This window comes from Bos javanicus, chromosome 19 (assembly GCF_032452875.1).
Source record: "Bos javanicus breed banteng chromosome 19, ARS-OSU_banteng_1.0, whole genome shotgun sequence".
Lineage (NCBI taxonomy): Eukaryota > Metazoa > Chordata > Mammalia > Artiodactyla > Bovidae > Bos > Bos javanicus.
In genome coordinates this window covers 58,187,879-58,204,079 of record NC_083886.1, presented here as the reverse complement: position 1 = coordinate 58,204,079, position 16,201 = coordinate 58,187,879, and the positions used below count along the sequence as shown (strand labels likewise).

General features: G+C 59.1%; 2 protein-coding genes across 5 annotated transcripts in view; both read left to right on the top strand.

The window, feature by feature from the left end:
* RAB37 (RAB37, member RAS oncogene family) overlaps positions 1-10,286 on the top strand; it is a 68,378-nt gene extending 58,092 nt beyond the window's left edge. The window contains exons 1-9 of one of the 4 annotated variants that reach the window (XM_061392906.1): positions 2,124-2,299; positions 4,705-4,815; positions 5,885-5,926; positions 6,452-6,518; positions 6,621-6,673; positions 7,593-7,658; positions 8,196-8,252; positions 8,334-8,410; positions 8,590-10,286. In XM_061392906.1, coding sequence (XP_061248890.1) covers positions 2,207-2,299; positions 4,705-4,815; positions 5,885-5,926; positions 6,452-6,518; positions 6,621-6,673; positions 7,593-7,658; positions 8,196-8,252; positions 8,334-8,410; positions 8,590-8,695 — 672 coding nt within the window. In that variant the 5' untranslated portion in view covers positions 2,124-2,206 and the 3' untranslated portion in view covers positions 8,696-10,286. Of the gene's footprint in view, positions 1-2,123; positions 2,300-4,704; positions 4,816-5,884; positions 5,927-6,451; positions 6,519-6,620; positions 6,674-7,592; positions 7,659-8,195; positions 8,253-8,333; positions 8,411-8,589 lie in introns of those variants that run through there. The other 3 variants (XM_061392909.1, XM_061392908.1, XM_061392907.1) reach the window with 3 other exon arrangements.
* Positions 10,287-11,366: 1,080 nt separating this feature from the next.
* Positions 11,367-16,201, top strand: part of NHERF1 (NHERF family PDZ scaffold protein 1) — a 59,946-nt gene continuing 55,111 nt past the window's right edge. Inside the window, exon 1 of the mRNA XM_061392902.1 lies at positions 11,367-12,059. Coding sequence (XP_061248886.1) covers positions 11,595-12,059 — 465 coding nt within the window. The 5' untranslated portion in view covers positions 11,367-11,594. The remainder of the gene's footprint in view (positions 12,060-16,201) is intronic.

The following is a 16,201-nucleotide window of genomic DNA, read 5'->3' as shown; positions in this document are numbered from 1 at the left end:
GCTGCAGTCCACAGGGTTGCAAAGAATCGGACACGACTTAGCAACCGAACAACAACCACCTCTCCTCTAAGGCCTCATCTTAAATATACCCGCAACGACCCTACTTCCAAATAAGGTCACATTCTGAGTTACTAGAGCTTAGGACTTGAGTTTCTCTCTGGGGAGGGGGGAACCACAATGCAACCCACATCAGCCTGGTTGGCAGAGGAAAGCCAGAGAGGACCAGACCACATCCCCTCTCCTTCCTCCTCAGTCATCACCCTCTCGCCTGCAGGGTTCCTGTGTGAGCCCTCAGGACACTGAATGGACTGGGGCATTATTTGCGACCAGAGCCTGTGACGCCCAAATAGCAGGCAAGAGGGGACTTCGGCAGGGCTCTGTGTCCTCCCTTTTCGCGCCCCTCCCTATGTGGCACGAGGTTGTGGCACACCCATTTCTGGAAAATGGCTCCTGGGGCTTCCCTGGTGGTGCAGTGGTTAAAGCTCCGCACTTCTAAAGCAAGGGGCATGGGTTCGATCCCTGGTCAGGGAACTAAGATCCCACATGCCGCACTTTGAGGCCAAAAAAACAAGTAAATAAATAACAATGCTCCATGGAAAATAGCTCCAAGTGATGCCTAAAGTTTCAGGGCAGGAGGCAGGTGTACATGTACAAGTACATGTATAGTCCCCATGAGGCTTATGGTCGCCCGTAAGCCAGGCCTGCCCCTTGCCCCTCACCCCCAATACCCCGGTAAAGAGGTGCAGGGCCCCTGCCCCTCTACGTGCCCCTCACCCAGTCCCTCTGTAAAGTACCCAACCTGTTCCCGTGGGAATCTGACTGCACTTATGTAGGATTGGGGATCAAGTACTGGATGGTGGGATGGCATCACCGACTTGATGGACATGAGTTTGAGTAAGCTCCGGGAGTTGGTGATGGACAGGGAAGCCTGGCGTGCTGCAGTCCATGGGGTTGCAAAGAGTTGGACACGACTGAGTGACTGAACTGAACTGAATTGAATGGTTAGCCCAGGCCAGGGCCCCTGAACTCTGCTCTGGACCACCCCTAGACACACTCTTAGTCTCTGTCAACAGGAGCAGTGGGGTTCCTGGGAGGTCCTGGAGACTCAGCTCAAACTGATTCACAACTTCATGAATTCATTTGGTACCAGATTTTAAGACCTACTAGGTGCCAGAGGGGAGGGCCACACGTGGATAAGGCTAGACCTGCCTTGAGGAGCACCTGGATTGGGAAGTGTGCGGGGAAGCCCGCCTGGGAAAGCTCTCCCGGTAGGGGACACCTCTGGGCACACCCCAAGAGGTCAGGGGGGAACAGGGGAAGTGTCAGAGTCCAAACACCGGCAGGGGGGCCCAAGCAAGTGTGGTGAAGAGTGAATACCCATCGGTCGGTAAACACATTTACATTCGGATGACGTCGAGCTAGGGCGCACTGCTGCTGCTGCTGAATCACTTCAGCCGCGTCCGACTCTGTGTGACCCCATAGAGGGCAGCCCACCAGGCTCCCCGTCCCTGGGATTGTCCAGGCAAGAACACTGGAGTAGGTTGCCATTTCCTTCTCCAATGCATGAAAGTGAAAAGTGAAAGTGAAGTCGCTCAGTCGTGTCCGACTCTTCGCGACCCCGTGGGCGCACTAGCAAAAGCGAAACTGGCTGTGAGCTGAGCTCAGAACGCAGGCGTGCTCTCGAGCCCCGCGCCGCGCGGCCCAGGGGCGTTTCCATGCTCCCGGACCCGCCCCCAGCCCCCTCACCCCAGCCACCTGTGGACCGCAGCCCGAATGGAGCTTGGGCGTCGCCTGCTGGCCGCACTGGGCAGCCGCAACCCCGGCGCCAGCCCGCGGGTCCCAGTGATGCCAGACCTTCCCCAGAAGGCGGGGTCCCCAGGGACAGCTCCCCGTGGAACCCTAACCCCGGCAGCTGGCGGCCTTGGGGAGCTGTCCTAGGCTGGATTTGGCCTACGCCCTCCGATCGGTGCGGCTCTAGGGGCCTGCCTGCCCCCTCGAGAGCTGACTCTGCGGTCCTGCGCGCCCCCGCGGGACAGCCAGCTCCCCGCCAGCGTCGGCGGTTCAGGTGGCGAAACGGAGGGAGGAGCCTGTCGGGGTCCCGGCCCGGGGCGGTGGAGGGGAGAAGGAGCGGGCGGAGCTTCAGGCGAGGCGGTTCCTGCCTGTCCCTCGGCCGCCGCGGGCCCCAGCTCACCTCTGGTCCAGGGACATGACGGGAACGCCTGGCACCGCGGCCACCCGGGATGGCGAGGCCCCCGAGCGCTCCCCACCCTGCGGGCCGAGCCACGATCTCACGGGCAAGGTGGGTGGGCTCCGCGCCCAGCGCTGGGGACTCTGGTGCCAGCTCTGGGGGCCACCCCTTCCCCCCCCTCCACCCCTCTCTGGCTGCCTCTGCGCTGGACTCATCCCATCCCCCCCAGGCAGCCAGGTCTTCCCAGAGTAAGTGGGGGAGGGTCGAGACAGCCCCCGGAGCCCATACCAACGGCCAGGGATCTGGGAGAGGAGAGAGGAGCGTAGGAAGTACTGAATGACTCCCCACCCCCTGAGGACCCCAGCCCCATTTCCCTCTGCCTCACTTCGGCCAGTGCGAGCCCCGGGGAACCCCGGGCTTCTCGCTAGCCCCTGAGCCCACAACTCTCCCAGGGCACAGGCTTCCCAAGCGCTGGGAAAGGCACTCCGAAGGGATGCCCCCTGAGGCGGGGGAATTTGCTCTTTAATGCCCTTCTCCCAGGGTGGACTAGGATCCCAGCTGCCCCCAGGTGCGACCCCTTCCTCTCCCACCCCTGCAGCCAGCTGCCCACACCTTCTTCTGGGAGGATGTTGCTAGCCAGAACAGTAGACTCACCTGGGAATTTTTTAGACCCTGAGAATGATGGGAGCGGTTAGGCACTAGTACCCCACCTGGGAGAGTTTAAGTCAGCTCTCTGGGCCTGGTTCCCGATGCGGGTGGCCCTGATTGAAGGAGGTGAGGTTGCTGGTGGACACTGAGCAGTCTGCCCTTCCTCTGCACCCTGGGAGCAGACAGGAACTGGGATCTCTGAAAGAGGGAGCCCAGAGCCTCCACTCTTCCTCCAGGTCGGAGAGAGATGAGGAGGAGGCTGGCCCAGTCTCCTGCGGCATGACCTTGAAGGAGACCTGCCTTTCTCGGTGCCTTGCTTTCCTCCCTCCACGGCCCCCACCACCTTCTTTTAGGGGAAGCTAGTCTGCAAGTCACCCGCCCAGAGCCGTTGTTGAGATAGGCGTCCCGGTGTGGGCTGCAGGCAGGAAATGGGCCCCCAGTGTGTTCAGGGGAGGGGGAGCCACTGAGAACCAGTCCTGGGCCATGGGGCACTGCCTGACCTCCTTGCTTGACAAGCCAGCTGGGTGTTTGCCTAGGAGGTGGCGAGGCTGGGCAACTGTTTGTGTTTGGTGGACTTGCCTGGCTGGGTGGGTGGCTGGCATCGCTTGCTCAAGGCAGCTGTGATCTCTAAAGTACACAGCTGCTTGCCTTCCCTCCCTCTCTCCCTCCTGCCCCATCGGGTACTGGTACCCAGGAACCAGGGAGCCATGCAGGCTCCAGAGAGCTCCCCAGCCCCCAGCCCACCATCTGTCCAAGAAGTCATCCATCCTTCCTTCTAACCCTGTGGGAACTGCCACAGAAAGGTTAAGGAATCTTCCCAAAGTCCCCCAGTCACCCACGTAGAAGCCAGGACCCCAGCCTTCACGCACCTTTTGCTCAACTGCCCATCTAATCCCATGCCCCATGGTCACAGCAGGAAAGCCTTTGGGCTCCATGGTCAAGGTCAAGGCCCCCAAAAGAACTCAAACCTTAGTCCCTGCTCCACCCATTAAGCATCTATTCAGCCAGTTGGAAAAAATTCCAACTTTAGGTCTCAACCCCTATTCTCTGATAGTTTGAGGAATGTCAGGACAGAGGGGTCCCCTCCCCAGCCCCACCCTATCCCATCCCCAGAGGAGAGGAGCAGAGACTGGCCAGACAGTAAGGGGACAAACACATGCCCACACATAATCCCTCCCCCCACCCCCCCAGCCCCCCATGCCAGTTTGCAAGCCATTTTGTCCCACTTGGGAGGTTACTGCGGAAAGCATTTCAGGCTAAATGTCTCTCTGCTTTAGTATAAATTTCAGCCTTCCCTAATTCACGCAAGGCTTTTACAAACATAAGATGTCATTAGGAAATTCCAAATAAAGGTGACCAAAAATAAAACACCGGAACACGAGCAATTTTAGAACATGCCTTGGCAACTGACAAAGGCCTACCCGCCTCAGATCCTGATACCCTCCCTTGGGTGGGAATCCCTGGCTGAAATATTAATGCTTCTCTTTCTGGTGCGGCGGCCCCACCCGTGTGTGCACACAGGCGTGGAACACACAGCAAAGAACACACAGCATGGCGTGGCGGGGGGCCAAGGGGGCCAGAGTCTAGACGCATGAAAAGTGGTTGTTCTCGGGGCCACAGAGCACATTTGGGGACCTCTTGGCTCTGGGGTCTCAACTCGGGCGTCCCGGAAGCCAGATGAGGAGAGGAGGATCCAAGGGAGCGGCTGGGAGGCCAGCGGCAGCCCGGGAGAGTGGAGAAGAGCAGGAGGCGGCAGGTTTTCCAGAAGCAGGTGCCCGCTTGGGGCTCAGCATCCTTTCCCGGCCCTCCCTGAGAGCCCAGAGCCTCGCCCCAGCGCCCCATTAACTGCCTCTGCCCCCATCTCCTAGGTGATGCTTCTGGGAGACTCGGGCGTCGGCAAAACCTGTTTCCTCATCCGATTCAGAGACGGGGCCTTCCTGTCCGGGACCTTCATAGCCACCGTCGGCATAGACTTCAGGGTGAGGTGGCTGCAGGCTCCTCCTCCCAGCGGTGAACCAGGGGTCACGGCTTCAGGCACGGGGGGCTGTCCTCTGCTCAGACCTGCACTGACCCCTCACATCTACAGTGGCTCACCCTAGAGGTGGCCAGCTTAGAGGAGTGTGGGCTTGTGGGGCTCCCTGCCCCCCTACAGAATGAGAAATAAGAGACTACATCTTAAAATCCTGCCACTGAGCAGGGCAGACACACCCCCACGGTGTGAGCCGGCCCCTCGGGCAAGACGTGAGGTCAGCCGGTCTTTCTGGAACTCAGGGAAGCACCGCAGGGCACGAGGCTGAGGAGCTGGACAGGGCACGAGGTTGAGGAGCTGGACTAGTCCTGTGGGGAGAGAGCAGCAGCCAGCATCCCGCCCCCTCACCGGGATGAACCCATCTTGGGTTGGCATCAACAGATTGGCATCGGGGTTGCTGAGCACTCTGAGCACCACATAGCCCCAGGGGCCAGGAGGATTCAGGCCTAACCCTGGCAGCGGGGCTCTCAGAGGCCGAGTGCCTCCTCCCAGTAGAAGGGGAAGCTTCACCTAACGGTAGAACCAGTGGGCGACCAGGGCAAAGACAGCCCTGCAGATCTGCCCACTGAGGTCTCCGAGATGCTGGTGGGCACCTCATCTCGAAGAGCTACTTTGCAGTGCTGAGACTGAGCCCCAGGAGTGGCAGACAGAAGCAGGGAAGAGGCAGGACTCCCCCCAGCCCCGTCCCCCAGGGCTCGGCCTGTGTGCTCTGCTGAGCCCTGGGGGGCGGGGGCGGGCACGTTCTCAGGCTCCCTTGCCTTGGTGTGTTGTGAGGAGAGACGGCGTCCACAGAAGAGAGGACTCTGAAGTCAGGCTGCCTGGGGACGGAGTCCCCCCAAACCCTGATGGGGCGATCTGGCTGGAGATATCTCCGGGGCTCATCAGACGCCCTGGCACCCACCCTGGGGGAGCGGCCAGACAGGATGCCTGCTGTTGTGCGGGATTCAGCAGGATGCAGAAGCCAAGCCACCTCCCCCGCCCTGCACACCCACCTCTCCCTCTGCCCTTCTCTCTTTCAGAACAAAGTGGTGACCGTGGATGGTGTGAGAGTGAAACTGCAGGTGAGATCAGCGACTGGGAGGGCTGGGGTGGAGGGGGGCGGCGGTTCAAGGGTAGGGGCGCCTGCCCAGGCTCTTCACCCACTCACACGAGGCCTGCGGCCCTGCCCTCAGCCTGGGGTAATTTCCTGTGGGGCCCAGGAGAGGAAACGGCTTTTGTTTGTTTGATGTCTGCAGAGAAAGCCGTTCCCAGGCCCTCTCTTCTGTCAAAGGCAGCAGCTCCAAGTGCCTTCAGACAAGCTTAGGCTTGCTGCAAATCCTCCCCAGTGTCACGGGCCTCACATGCTCTAGGAGGCTAGACACCCCTAATCCCTGGACTTCACCACTTAGGGCAACAGCACCAGATGAGAACAGAACTCATTAACTCGTTAACTACCACCATCTGGCACGTCACCAGGCCCTCACAGGCCCAGGCCCCTGAGAAACCAAAGAAAGAAGCCTCTCACCTCCCACCCCGCGTACCACAAGGGTTTTCTCTGCCCAGCGCAGTGCCTGCCCGCTTCTGACTGTCTGTCCTCCCCTCCCTAGATCTGGGACACGGCAGGGCAGGAGCGGTTCCGCAGTGTGACCCATGCTTATTACCGAGACGCCCAGGGTAAGGGCCTCCGGCACGGCGCCGCTCCCCCAGCCCACCTGTAACAGTCACCCTACTGCCCCAAGTCCCCCCGCCCCGTGTGACCTCTCTCTCCCCCTCCAGCCTTGCTCCTGCTGTACGACATCACCAACAAATCTTCCTTTGACAACATCCGGGTAGGTTCTCCCTGACCCACCACTCGCCACTCTCGGGATCCAGCAGGGCAGGACCGCTTCCTGCTTTGTGGGAATGGGTGGAGCCTGGAATACTGCTGCTTCGCTAAAAACACCCGAGCTGTGACTCAGAAGTAATAAACTCCTCGTGGGCAGCTGATTGGCATGTGGGCATGAAGGCCAAGCAGGCTGTGTGCCACTTGCTCGCCCCTGCCTGTGATTTATAAGTGCACTTCATGACAGAGTGTTCAGAAAGTCCCCAGCTCCACCCTGGACAAGAGCTCACGGGGAGAACCCAAGCAGAAAACGTCTACCATATATGCAGCCCAAGTTTCTAGAAAGTGACTTAGGCAGACAAAATGAGTGGCTCTGTCCTCACAAGCAAACTATCCAGTAGTCGAGGCAATAATTCAATACATATAAGCACCGACTCTGTGCACAAGTACGGTGAAGCTTGCACATGCTCCCCGACCTCAAGAGGCTGGCAAGCAAACCGGGGAAACCAGACACATAGAGATAAAACAGCTTACCAACTGGATGGAACCCATGGCATCCCTACTGCCTCCCCCAACCCCACGGGCATGTCAGACATCTCTAATCGATCACAGTATTTTTGATCACCGAGCCCTTACGTGGCCTTAGAACCCTCTACGGGGTTCAAGGAGAGTGCTGGTGACTAGAGCCGATATAGAACATAAAGCCTGTGCCTCCTCTAACTTCCATAAAACTGAGAGTTACACTGTAAGGGGTTTAGAGCTATTCAGGACTGGAGAGAGGCCCGAGCGAAGATGCAGGAGAGAGAAGGCCCAAGGTGTTCAGTGATCGGGGGCAGTGAGTAGCCCAGGAGGATCCAGAGGGGAGAAGCAGGGAAGGCCGGGGGAAGGAGGAGAATGGCTGGGGCTCAGGGTGCCCTCTCCCACAGGCTTGGCTCACTGAGATTCACGAGTACGCCCAGAGGGATGTGGTGATCATGCTTCTGGGCAACAAGGTGAGTGGCTCCAGGGCAGGGTCAGCCCACCCTCCCCCACAGCCACCAGAGTAATTGCTGGACATCCTGCCACTAAAGAACCCTTTCCAGCCTCCAGTTCAGAGGTCAGACCTATCTGCAAGCTTCTGCCCATCTCATCTGCCCTCTTAAAGCTTTGGAATTGGCCCCCTGCAGGGAAAGGTCAGGCTGTTTCCTGAGAAGTCCAGGAATGCCCAGCTACTCTGTTAGATCCTAGGGACTAGGTACATGGATGAAGATCTGAGATGGGAGAGGGTTAACCTCAACTACCGCCATCCCTTCGAGGCTGGTCACCACCCCTTTGCCAAGCGGAGTTACCCACCATCTCCCTAAGTTGGGGTGAGATCCTTCTGCTGGGAGCTAAGAACCTGAGGAGGTGGTCCTGGCCCCGGGTGGATCAGACCACCTGCAGTCCTGCAGGCCACCAGCAGAGGGCGGGAGGTCCTGCTCCCAGGGCAGAGAGAGAGGCCTTGGGGGTCAAGGCATCCTTCCCCCAGAGTGACCCACCTGGCTTGACAGGCAGATGTGAGCACTGAAAGGGTGATCCGCTCAGAGGACGGAGAGATGCTGGCCAGGGTAAGTGACTGGCCTGGGGGTGGGAGGGGAGGGATGGGGGCAGCCCGAGACTGGCCATGGAGCACGCTCTCACCCTGGCAGGAATATGGAGTTCCCTTCATGGAGACCAGCGCCAAGACGGGCATGAATGTGGAGCTAGCCTTTCTGGCCATTGCCAAGTGAGTACTGAGCTGGGAAGGGAGCGTGCAGGGCAGAGTGGCGCCATCTGGGACCCAGTGGGGCCTGGCCCCTCGCCCAGTCCCAGGGCCCATCTACAGCCTGCGTTCGGAGGCCGTGGGACTGGGGCAAGGCTCAGCTCCCCACCGACTGCCCAGCCCACTTCTCCTATTTCTTCAAGGGAGCTGAAATACAGAGCCAGGCGGCAGGCCGATGAGCCCAGCTTCCAGATCCGAGACTACGTGGAGTCCCAGAAGAAGCGGCCCAGCTGCTGCTCCTTCCTGTGAATCCCAAGGGTCTGAGAGGAAGCTCCAGAGGCCCCCGAGGATGCAGCCGTCCTCCCCCCACCCCCCCAGACCTGGCTTCTTCTGAGCGGCTGAACCAGCGGGGAGAGAGCTTGGGGACCCACTGCACAGCCCCTCCGGACTTCTGCCCCTCCCCTAACTCCTGGAGCTTCCCTGCGTCCGCAGGGGAGGGCAAAATATTTATCTTTCATTTTAATGATACATAACTTAATCAAAACGGGACCAGAAAAACCGAGCCAGAGAGCTGGTGGTGGTCCTTTGGCCTTCTATTACTAGGACTTAGGAGCCCTCCTGACCACCATGAGGGTGGTATTGCTCCAGCTCAGCACCAGGGGGCACTGATGCACTTCTGGGGCATAAGAGCAAGTAGTGACACCCCCACCCCACCCCAATCCTTCAGCTGGCAAGCGGCTGAGCAAACCCAGGCCTTCATTTCCTCCAGCTCCCCAGAGAGCAATCTTCTCCAATAAAACAGAGCCCTTGTGCTGGGAGTCAGACCAAAGCCTCTGGAAGATAAGAGATGTGGAGATTAGGCCAGGGACCTGGCTCCCTGTGGGGAGATCGGAGAGGAGCAGCAGAGATTACGTCTATCTGTTTGGCTATCTCTGGGCTTACTGGCCCCCCTTCTGGGAGGTGTACCCCTTTTCCTCCAGCCCACAAATACATGAAAGCACCTGGAAACACCTGGTTCCTGTTCTCTGAACTTCAGATCCCAGAGGAGCCCCTCCTCCCTGAATGCCTGGCCTTATCTTTCTACCTTTCCATCTGTGTCTCCAGACACCTAAGGTTATAGACAGGAAAAGGTTATTCTGGTCCCAACTCTTTGGCAGGTAGGCAGCCCACAGGCTACTTCTTCAAGCAGCTCTGGTGCTTCTACTGGACAAAAGAGCCCAATAAAGAGAAAGCAGAGAAAACTCTGATCCTGGCATAGGCAGGAGGCAGAAGTGAGCAAACCTCAGGCCATTGTGTAACCCCCAAACCCAAGTGCTGCCTCCTCCCTGACCTCCCTCATTCCCTCTCAGACAGACAGACTAACCGACCGACCTTAGAGCCCAAACTGCTTTATCTCCCTTCTCTCTGACCCTGGTTAGGGAGTGAGAGGTCATCCATTTCCGGGTAAATCAACACATTGTATGCAAAACAATGTCTGCCTGGTAAGATCTGGGTGGGGAAAGGGGCCCGCAAGGAGTTTCTGTATAGCCAAGGTCACAGGTCTCCCCAAGCCCTGACCTCAGCCCTAGGAAGAGGTCAGGAGCTGTGCAGATTATGATCTAGAGACACCTTTACTCTGGCTCTGTACACTCGGGGCCAGGAGAGGGGTATGTAAGGTATGCACTGCCCATTTCTCAGGCTGCTGCATTTGCTTTCAAAGCAGAAATCTTGCTCTTTGAGCAGAGTCAGCAGCTCCAACTCAGGCCGATAAGGAAGCTCTCCAGGCAGAGCAGGGAGGAGCCTGACCTTGCAGTGTTCTTCTAGTGCCCAAGGTAGGTTGCAGGCGATCCAGTCACATGGACTGCTCTGGGCCTCTAGCTTTTGTGTTTTTCAGCATTAAATGGCAGTATTTTGGAAAGTACACCCTGTCCACTGTTTCTTTGAGGTGGACCTGATGCGGGGGTGGGGGAAGGGCGGGGGCAGTTCATGTTGAAAAGATCGTTGTTGCTTGTCACTGACTGCCAAAATCATTTGATCCTCATCCTTCAATGCCCAACCCCACCCCCACCCCCAAACTGGTCACCTCACCCTTAACAGACTGCCCCCAGCCTCTGTGACCAGCCTCTCATCTGAAAGTAGGAGCTGAAAGGTTTATTATCTCACGGTCCTAATCATTTTAACTTTCTCTGTTGAAACACGCCAGGGCTCCTTTTCCCCAGAGATCGGCTACCTGACTGTGACCTGCCTCTCCCCTCCCCCACCTCCCTAGCTAAAGGCTGACGCCGATACACAGTTGCCCCTGGGTGGCCTGTCTTCGCTGGGCAGTCCCGCTGAAGCCTTGGGCGCTCCACTGGACCTTCACATTGTCCCAGCGAAGATCGGAGCCCGCACCCCTATTAACAGGTCCTGCGCCAAGCGCCCCGCAGACACGAAAAGACTGTTATTTGAACCACTCTCTTAGGTCCGAGGTGTGCCTGGACCACAATAAAACTGCGGGGACCTCGCAGCCCCGGAGCCGGATTGGTTTTCCTAGCAACAGTCGCCCCCACCCTCACCCCCCAACTGGAGATGCACACTGGTTGAAGGCTGTTAAAGCCTCAAGGTCCTTTACCCGAGGGTTGGCGCGCTCAATCCCTGACGCAGGTGGTGGAGGTGGTGGTGGTGGCGCGGGTGTGGGGGTGGGAGGGAATCAGAACCGATCTTGCGAGCCACCCAGCCCGGTACCAGGAACCCGCCCCGCACCCAGCGCCCCTCCCCGGGCCTGCACTCCGGCCACTCAGTAACAAACACTTCCACTTCCTGAGCGCTCTTTCTTCTCCCGCCGCGGGGCGCCGAGCGGCGCCCAGGGCCCCGCCCCCGAGTGTTCCCATTGGCCAGCGTCCTTCACCCGGCCAGAGCGCCTCCCGGGAAAGACCTCTGATTGGCCTGCGGCGGTCCACACCCTCCGCGCGGCCCCGCCCCCGGGGTATGCGGCCCGGGCGGTTTCTGGAACGCTCAGTCGCCGCGCGGGGCGGGGATCGGTGTTTGAGCCCCGGCTTTGGCTTCTCGCTGTTCGCCGCCGCGGCTCCCGGGACACCTGCTCGCTTGTTGGCCCGTCCGGCCTCGCTGGGCTGCCCTGCCGCTCTCGCCCTCGTCTCCCGGCCCGCAGGGTGGGACGCGGAGCTGGACCGGCCCGTCTCCGGACCCCGACCGGACACCGCTGAGCGCCACTGAGCCGTTGCCAGGCGAGATGAGCGCGGACGCGGGGGCCGGGGCACCACTGCCCCGGCTCTGCTGCCTGGAGAAGGGTCCGAACGGCTACGGCTTCCACCTGCACGGGGAAAAGGGCAAGGTAGGCCAGTACATCCGGCTGGTGGAGCCCGGCTCGCCGGCCGAGAAGTCAGGACTGCTGGCCGGAGACCGGCTAGTGGAGGTGAACGGCGAGAACGTAGAGAAGGAGACCCACCAGCAGGTGGTGAACCGCATCCGTGCCGCCCTCAACTCCGTGCGCCTGCTGGTGGTCGACCCGGAGACCGACGAGCGGCTGCAGAAGTTGGGCGTCCAGGTCCGGGAGGAGATGCTGCGTGCCCAGGAAGGGCCCGGGCAGGCCGAACCGCCGGCCGCCGCCGCCGAGGAGCGAGGGGCTGGCGGCGAAAATGAGTCGCCGGCCGCCGCGCCAGAGCCTCGCGAGGCCGAGCAGAGCCCTCAAGAGCGGGTAAGTGCGGGCCCGGGCCTCGCGGCGAGGCTGGATGGAACCGGGTGGGAAGGATAACAGTAGTGGGGAGACCGAGGCGCCCCGGATGCCCAGCCCTGCTCCCCGCCTTGTCTTTCTGAAACTCGATCTTCGGAGGCGAGACTGCTTCCGCCCGCCGACTGGGCCAACTGGCAGTTACAGGCTTGAGGCTGCGTCCCACGACCCCTACGTCCCATCCCCAGGCTGGGCTGGGACCCTGAGCGCCTTAGGGAGTGAGGGTGAAGGGGGGCGGCTCAAGGAAGCCCAGTCTCCCTTTCCTCCACTCTGTTGGTGGCTGTCTGCTCCGATCCTTTGGGACCCCTAATTCCACGCCTCCTCCGAGTGGCCAGCTCCCTCCACAGGCCCCTGGGGGTGGCAAATGAAGCGGCCGGACTTCGAAAAGCCGGAGGAATAACCACCCTCTGTCTGTGTGGAGCTGCGGCGGTGGGAGGAGAGGGGAGGGGAGGGGGCCCTTTCCCCCCTTCCCCACAGCCCGCTGGCCTGTGTATCATTAACTTCAGCCTGGTGGACTTCATCCTCCTGAAGTCCAGCGTGACTTCTAAGAAAGAAGCTCCACCATCTGCCGGAGATGTGTGGGGGCGGGGCTGAGGGAGGAGGTGCAGGGGCGTCTGGTCCCGGGGTGGTGGCAGCTCTGCCCCCAGGAGGATTTATGATTCTCAGGAATGTGAGGAGTAAGCTAGCTCGTATCTGGGAGCAGGAGGGAAGACCTTGGAGAAGTGGCTGGCTGTGGGGGTGGGGGGCGGGACAGCAGCCAGGAGGTCACCACGGGCAGGTGGTCTTGCCTGGCACCGGCTGTCCCACTCCAGGCCCTGGACAGCAAGCAGGCTGGTTGCTTTCTGCCCGCGCTGGGTGTTTATAACCCCAGTCTGGATCAGCTGCAGGAAGGACTTGTACTGAGCCTTCCTTGCCCAGAGAGTGAGGGAGGCCTTAAGGTGAGACTGGAGGGAGGAGGGCCGGGGCCTCCCCTGGGCCTCTTCGGCTTCACCAGCTCTCTACCTGCTGTCAGGGGTGTCCGTGGTACCGGTAGGAGCCTCCTGTGACACAGAAAGGGCACACTTTAGCCTTTCAGTTTGAAGGTGGAGCCTGAGAGGACCAACTGGTTTGGTAGAAGTGAGGTCACCAGGAGCCCTGTCCAGCCGGAGCTGGGTGCTGGGAATGCCAGGGCCACTGGTTGCCCACTTCCTGCCGCTGCCAAGCTGGCCTTGGCAAGGGTGGGGGTGGGGTCAGAGCACCCCGGCAGGGGGTTGACCCCAGGGAGTTGGAACTCACGATCTCTGGTCCCTGACAAATCCAGTTTGAACTTTGTGCCGAGGGCACCTACTTAGCATTCCCGGTTTTTTTTTGTTTGTTTTTTTTTAATGGACTTTAGCACTTGCACAAGTAACCCACACCCCCCCCTCCCCCAAGTTGCAGTCATGTTCGGCTCCTCCCACTGCCCTTCCGGTTTTGCTGCTAGGGGTGGGGGACGCGGAGGCCAGGATGGAGGCTTGACCTTCCATGTGCGCTCCCCTGCCAGGCCGTCTGAGAAGCAGCAGAGGTTGGCTCCCGCTGTCTGGGAGACCACAGAATGGGGTTTCCCCAAGGTGGGGGTGTGACCCCTGCCTCCGTGTGTATGCTTCATCCGGCCAGTTCCTCCAGCCATTCCCTGGGACAGCATCACCAGGCCTCTTGGGATTTTGGGTCAACAAGCAAGTCAGAACTTCTCTGAGCCTTGGTTCTGCCATCGATAAAATGGGAGCACTGGATTCCAGTGACACCTGCCTTCTCTAGGATTTTACGAATCATAATACGCTTGAGCCCCTAGTGGGTGCTGGACTGAGCTCCTTGTGCGCCCAGGCATTTGAATCCCAGCCACGAGCTGGGATCTCCCTTAGCCTCTGTGTAGCCACTCAGCAGTGTTAATCCCCTCTGGTAGGAAATTCCTGTGAAATTGGTATGGTGGGCATGCAGGTGACTCACCCTGTCTTCAAAAAAAAAAAAAGCTAATAGACACAAGAGTTCATTGTTCCCCAAGAAGACAAGGGGCAGGGTCTGTATAAGGGATACATACAGCGTTCGCATGTTATTGATTACTTTGAATCTGAATTTATTTGTGGGGGCTGTCATGACATCTCCGTTAGTTCTCAGAAGTGGAAAAGGTTTTGGTGGGGAGTTGTCAAGCAGAGAGGGTGGCAGGTGACATCTCATTGGGAGGAGCGGCCTGGGTCAACAACAGTTCAGGACAGAAGGCAAAGGGGTGCTCGTAGCACTGGTCTCGGAGAAAGGAGTGGGGTGCTTCCAGCCCGGCCCACATCCACCCCAGGGAGGGAGGAGCCGCAGCACCTCTGCTCAGCTGTACTCACTGGGCCACCTTGAGCCAAGTTTCTCTGAGCTTCCATTTCCTCTCGTTTAATTCAGGAGTGACAGCAGCGGCCTCGTGGGGTTGGTGGGTTACATGAGGATGTCTGTTAAGCCAGTAGCTCAGAGCCTCCACTAAGTAAGCACTCAGTGAACATTGGTGGCCAGGCTCTGGGTTAATAAACATTTCACAGTGATGATTACACGCTCACCCAAGGGGGCAGCCGGGCCTGGATCTGCCCCTCCCGTTGGGCACGGGCAGCTGTGGCCAAGCCTGGCATCCCTAGATGCTCAGTCTGGGATCACTACTGTTGAATAATCAGCCCTTCACAATCTGGTCGCCTCCCTCCCGCATTGCCCCTCTCGGACACCCCCAGCCCACCGAGCCACACCAAGGCCGGATTCCCTCCCAGAGTGCCATGCGCTTTGAGCCTCTGCACCTGGTATTCGCACTCGCGGAGCCACCTCGGGCCAAGTTTCTCTGAGCTTCCATTTCCTCTTGTTTAATCTGGGGGTGACAGCAAACCCTTGGGAACCCTCGGCTCCCCAAGACCACTCAGCTCCCAGGTGGCCTTTCCTCTACCCCGCAGGCAACATGAGCCATCTTGCCTCACCTCTGCCTGCTCCCTGTCCTTCCACTTTTCTCACCCTCCAACGCCCAGTATCTGAATCATCTGTTCACCTCTCCCCCCACCTTGTTCAGAGTCCCAAGGGCAACAGCTGTAGCTTATTTATGTTTATCGCCCCCAAGCTGTCCAGGCTCAGGGCAGGGAGGGACTCAATAATTAATTTTTGCATGAATGAATGAGTGCTAAACAGCCTTGGGGGACCTTTGTCCTAGGTCATCTCAGCCCAGCCCACCTGGGCCTGCTTGTGCCTAGAGAGCACACCCAGAAATCGGAATTCCAGATAGAACTTATTGGCTTTTTCTTGTCTACTAGCAGCTTCCATTTTAAAGCCAGAAGTCTGGGAATGCCAGCCCTGCTGGCATCGTTCCCTGCAAGCCTCAGCTTCTTCCTCTGTGAAATGGGGAGAGAGGCTCCCAGCCTGCAGGGTTGTGGGGGAGATTTGATGAAATGATGGGGAGGAAGGGGAGTGTAAGTGCCCAGCTGGGGGGTGGGTTCCTGCCACACCTGACGCTGATCCCAGAGGCAGAGACCGGGTAGGCACCCCGGGTGGCACAGTGCGGGGTGGGCACAGTTCGCTGGCAGCCTCCAACCTTTTCCCAGGTTTCATCTCACACAGAGTTGGAGCCAGCGAGGGCAGAGGGGGATTTGAGCTGCAGGGTGTTTGGATTTGAAAGGGACAGGGTGGGACGGTTCCTGTGTCCGTTGGTTCCTCTTCTTAAACTGTTCCTCTTCTTAAACCACATACTTGGGATTTCTCACTCCCCAGGGATCACCGCCCCCCGCCCCCCCTTATCTTTGGTTCCTGTTCAATCCTGGAGACATTCTCCTGGAGAGAGGAAAGGGGCTTCCTTCTCAAGGAACCCTGTCATGTCTCCATGGGGGCTCTTCTCTGCCTTCGTAGGCTTCCCATCCACCAGCCCCCAAGAAAGTGGAGGGCTTAGGAATTAGGAGAAGAAGGGGCCTCACCAAGGTTATGTGGACGCTGCAAGCCTCTTAGAGAAAGCAGAGCTCTGGTAATGGGAGCTCAAGGCAGAGAAGGAAACCCACATTTCTCCTGAGTCTGCTAATTGCCCGGCCCTGTGCCCTAAAGATAATGATACAAATTCCATTGTTCTTTTTTTTTCCCCCCACTACAAC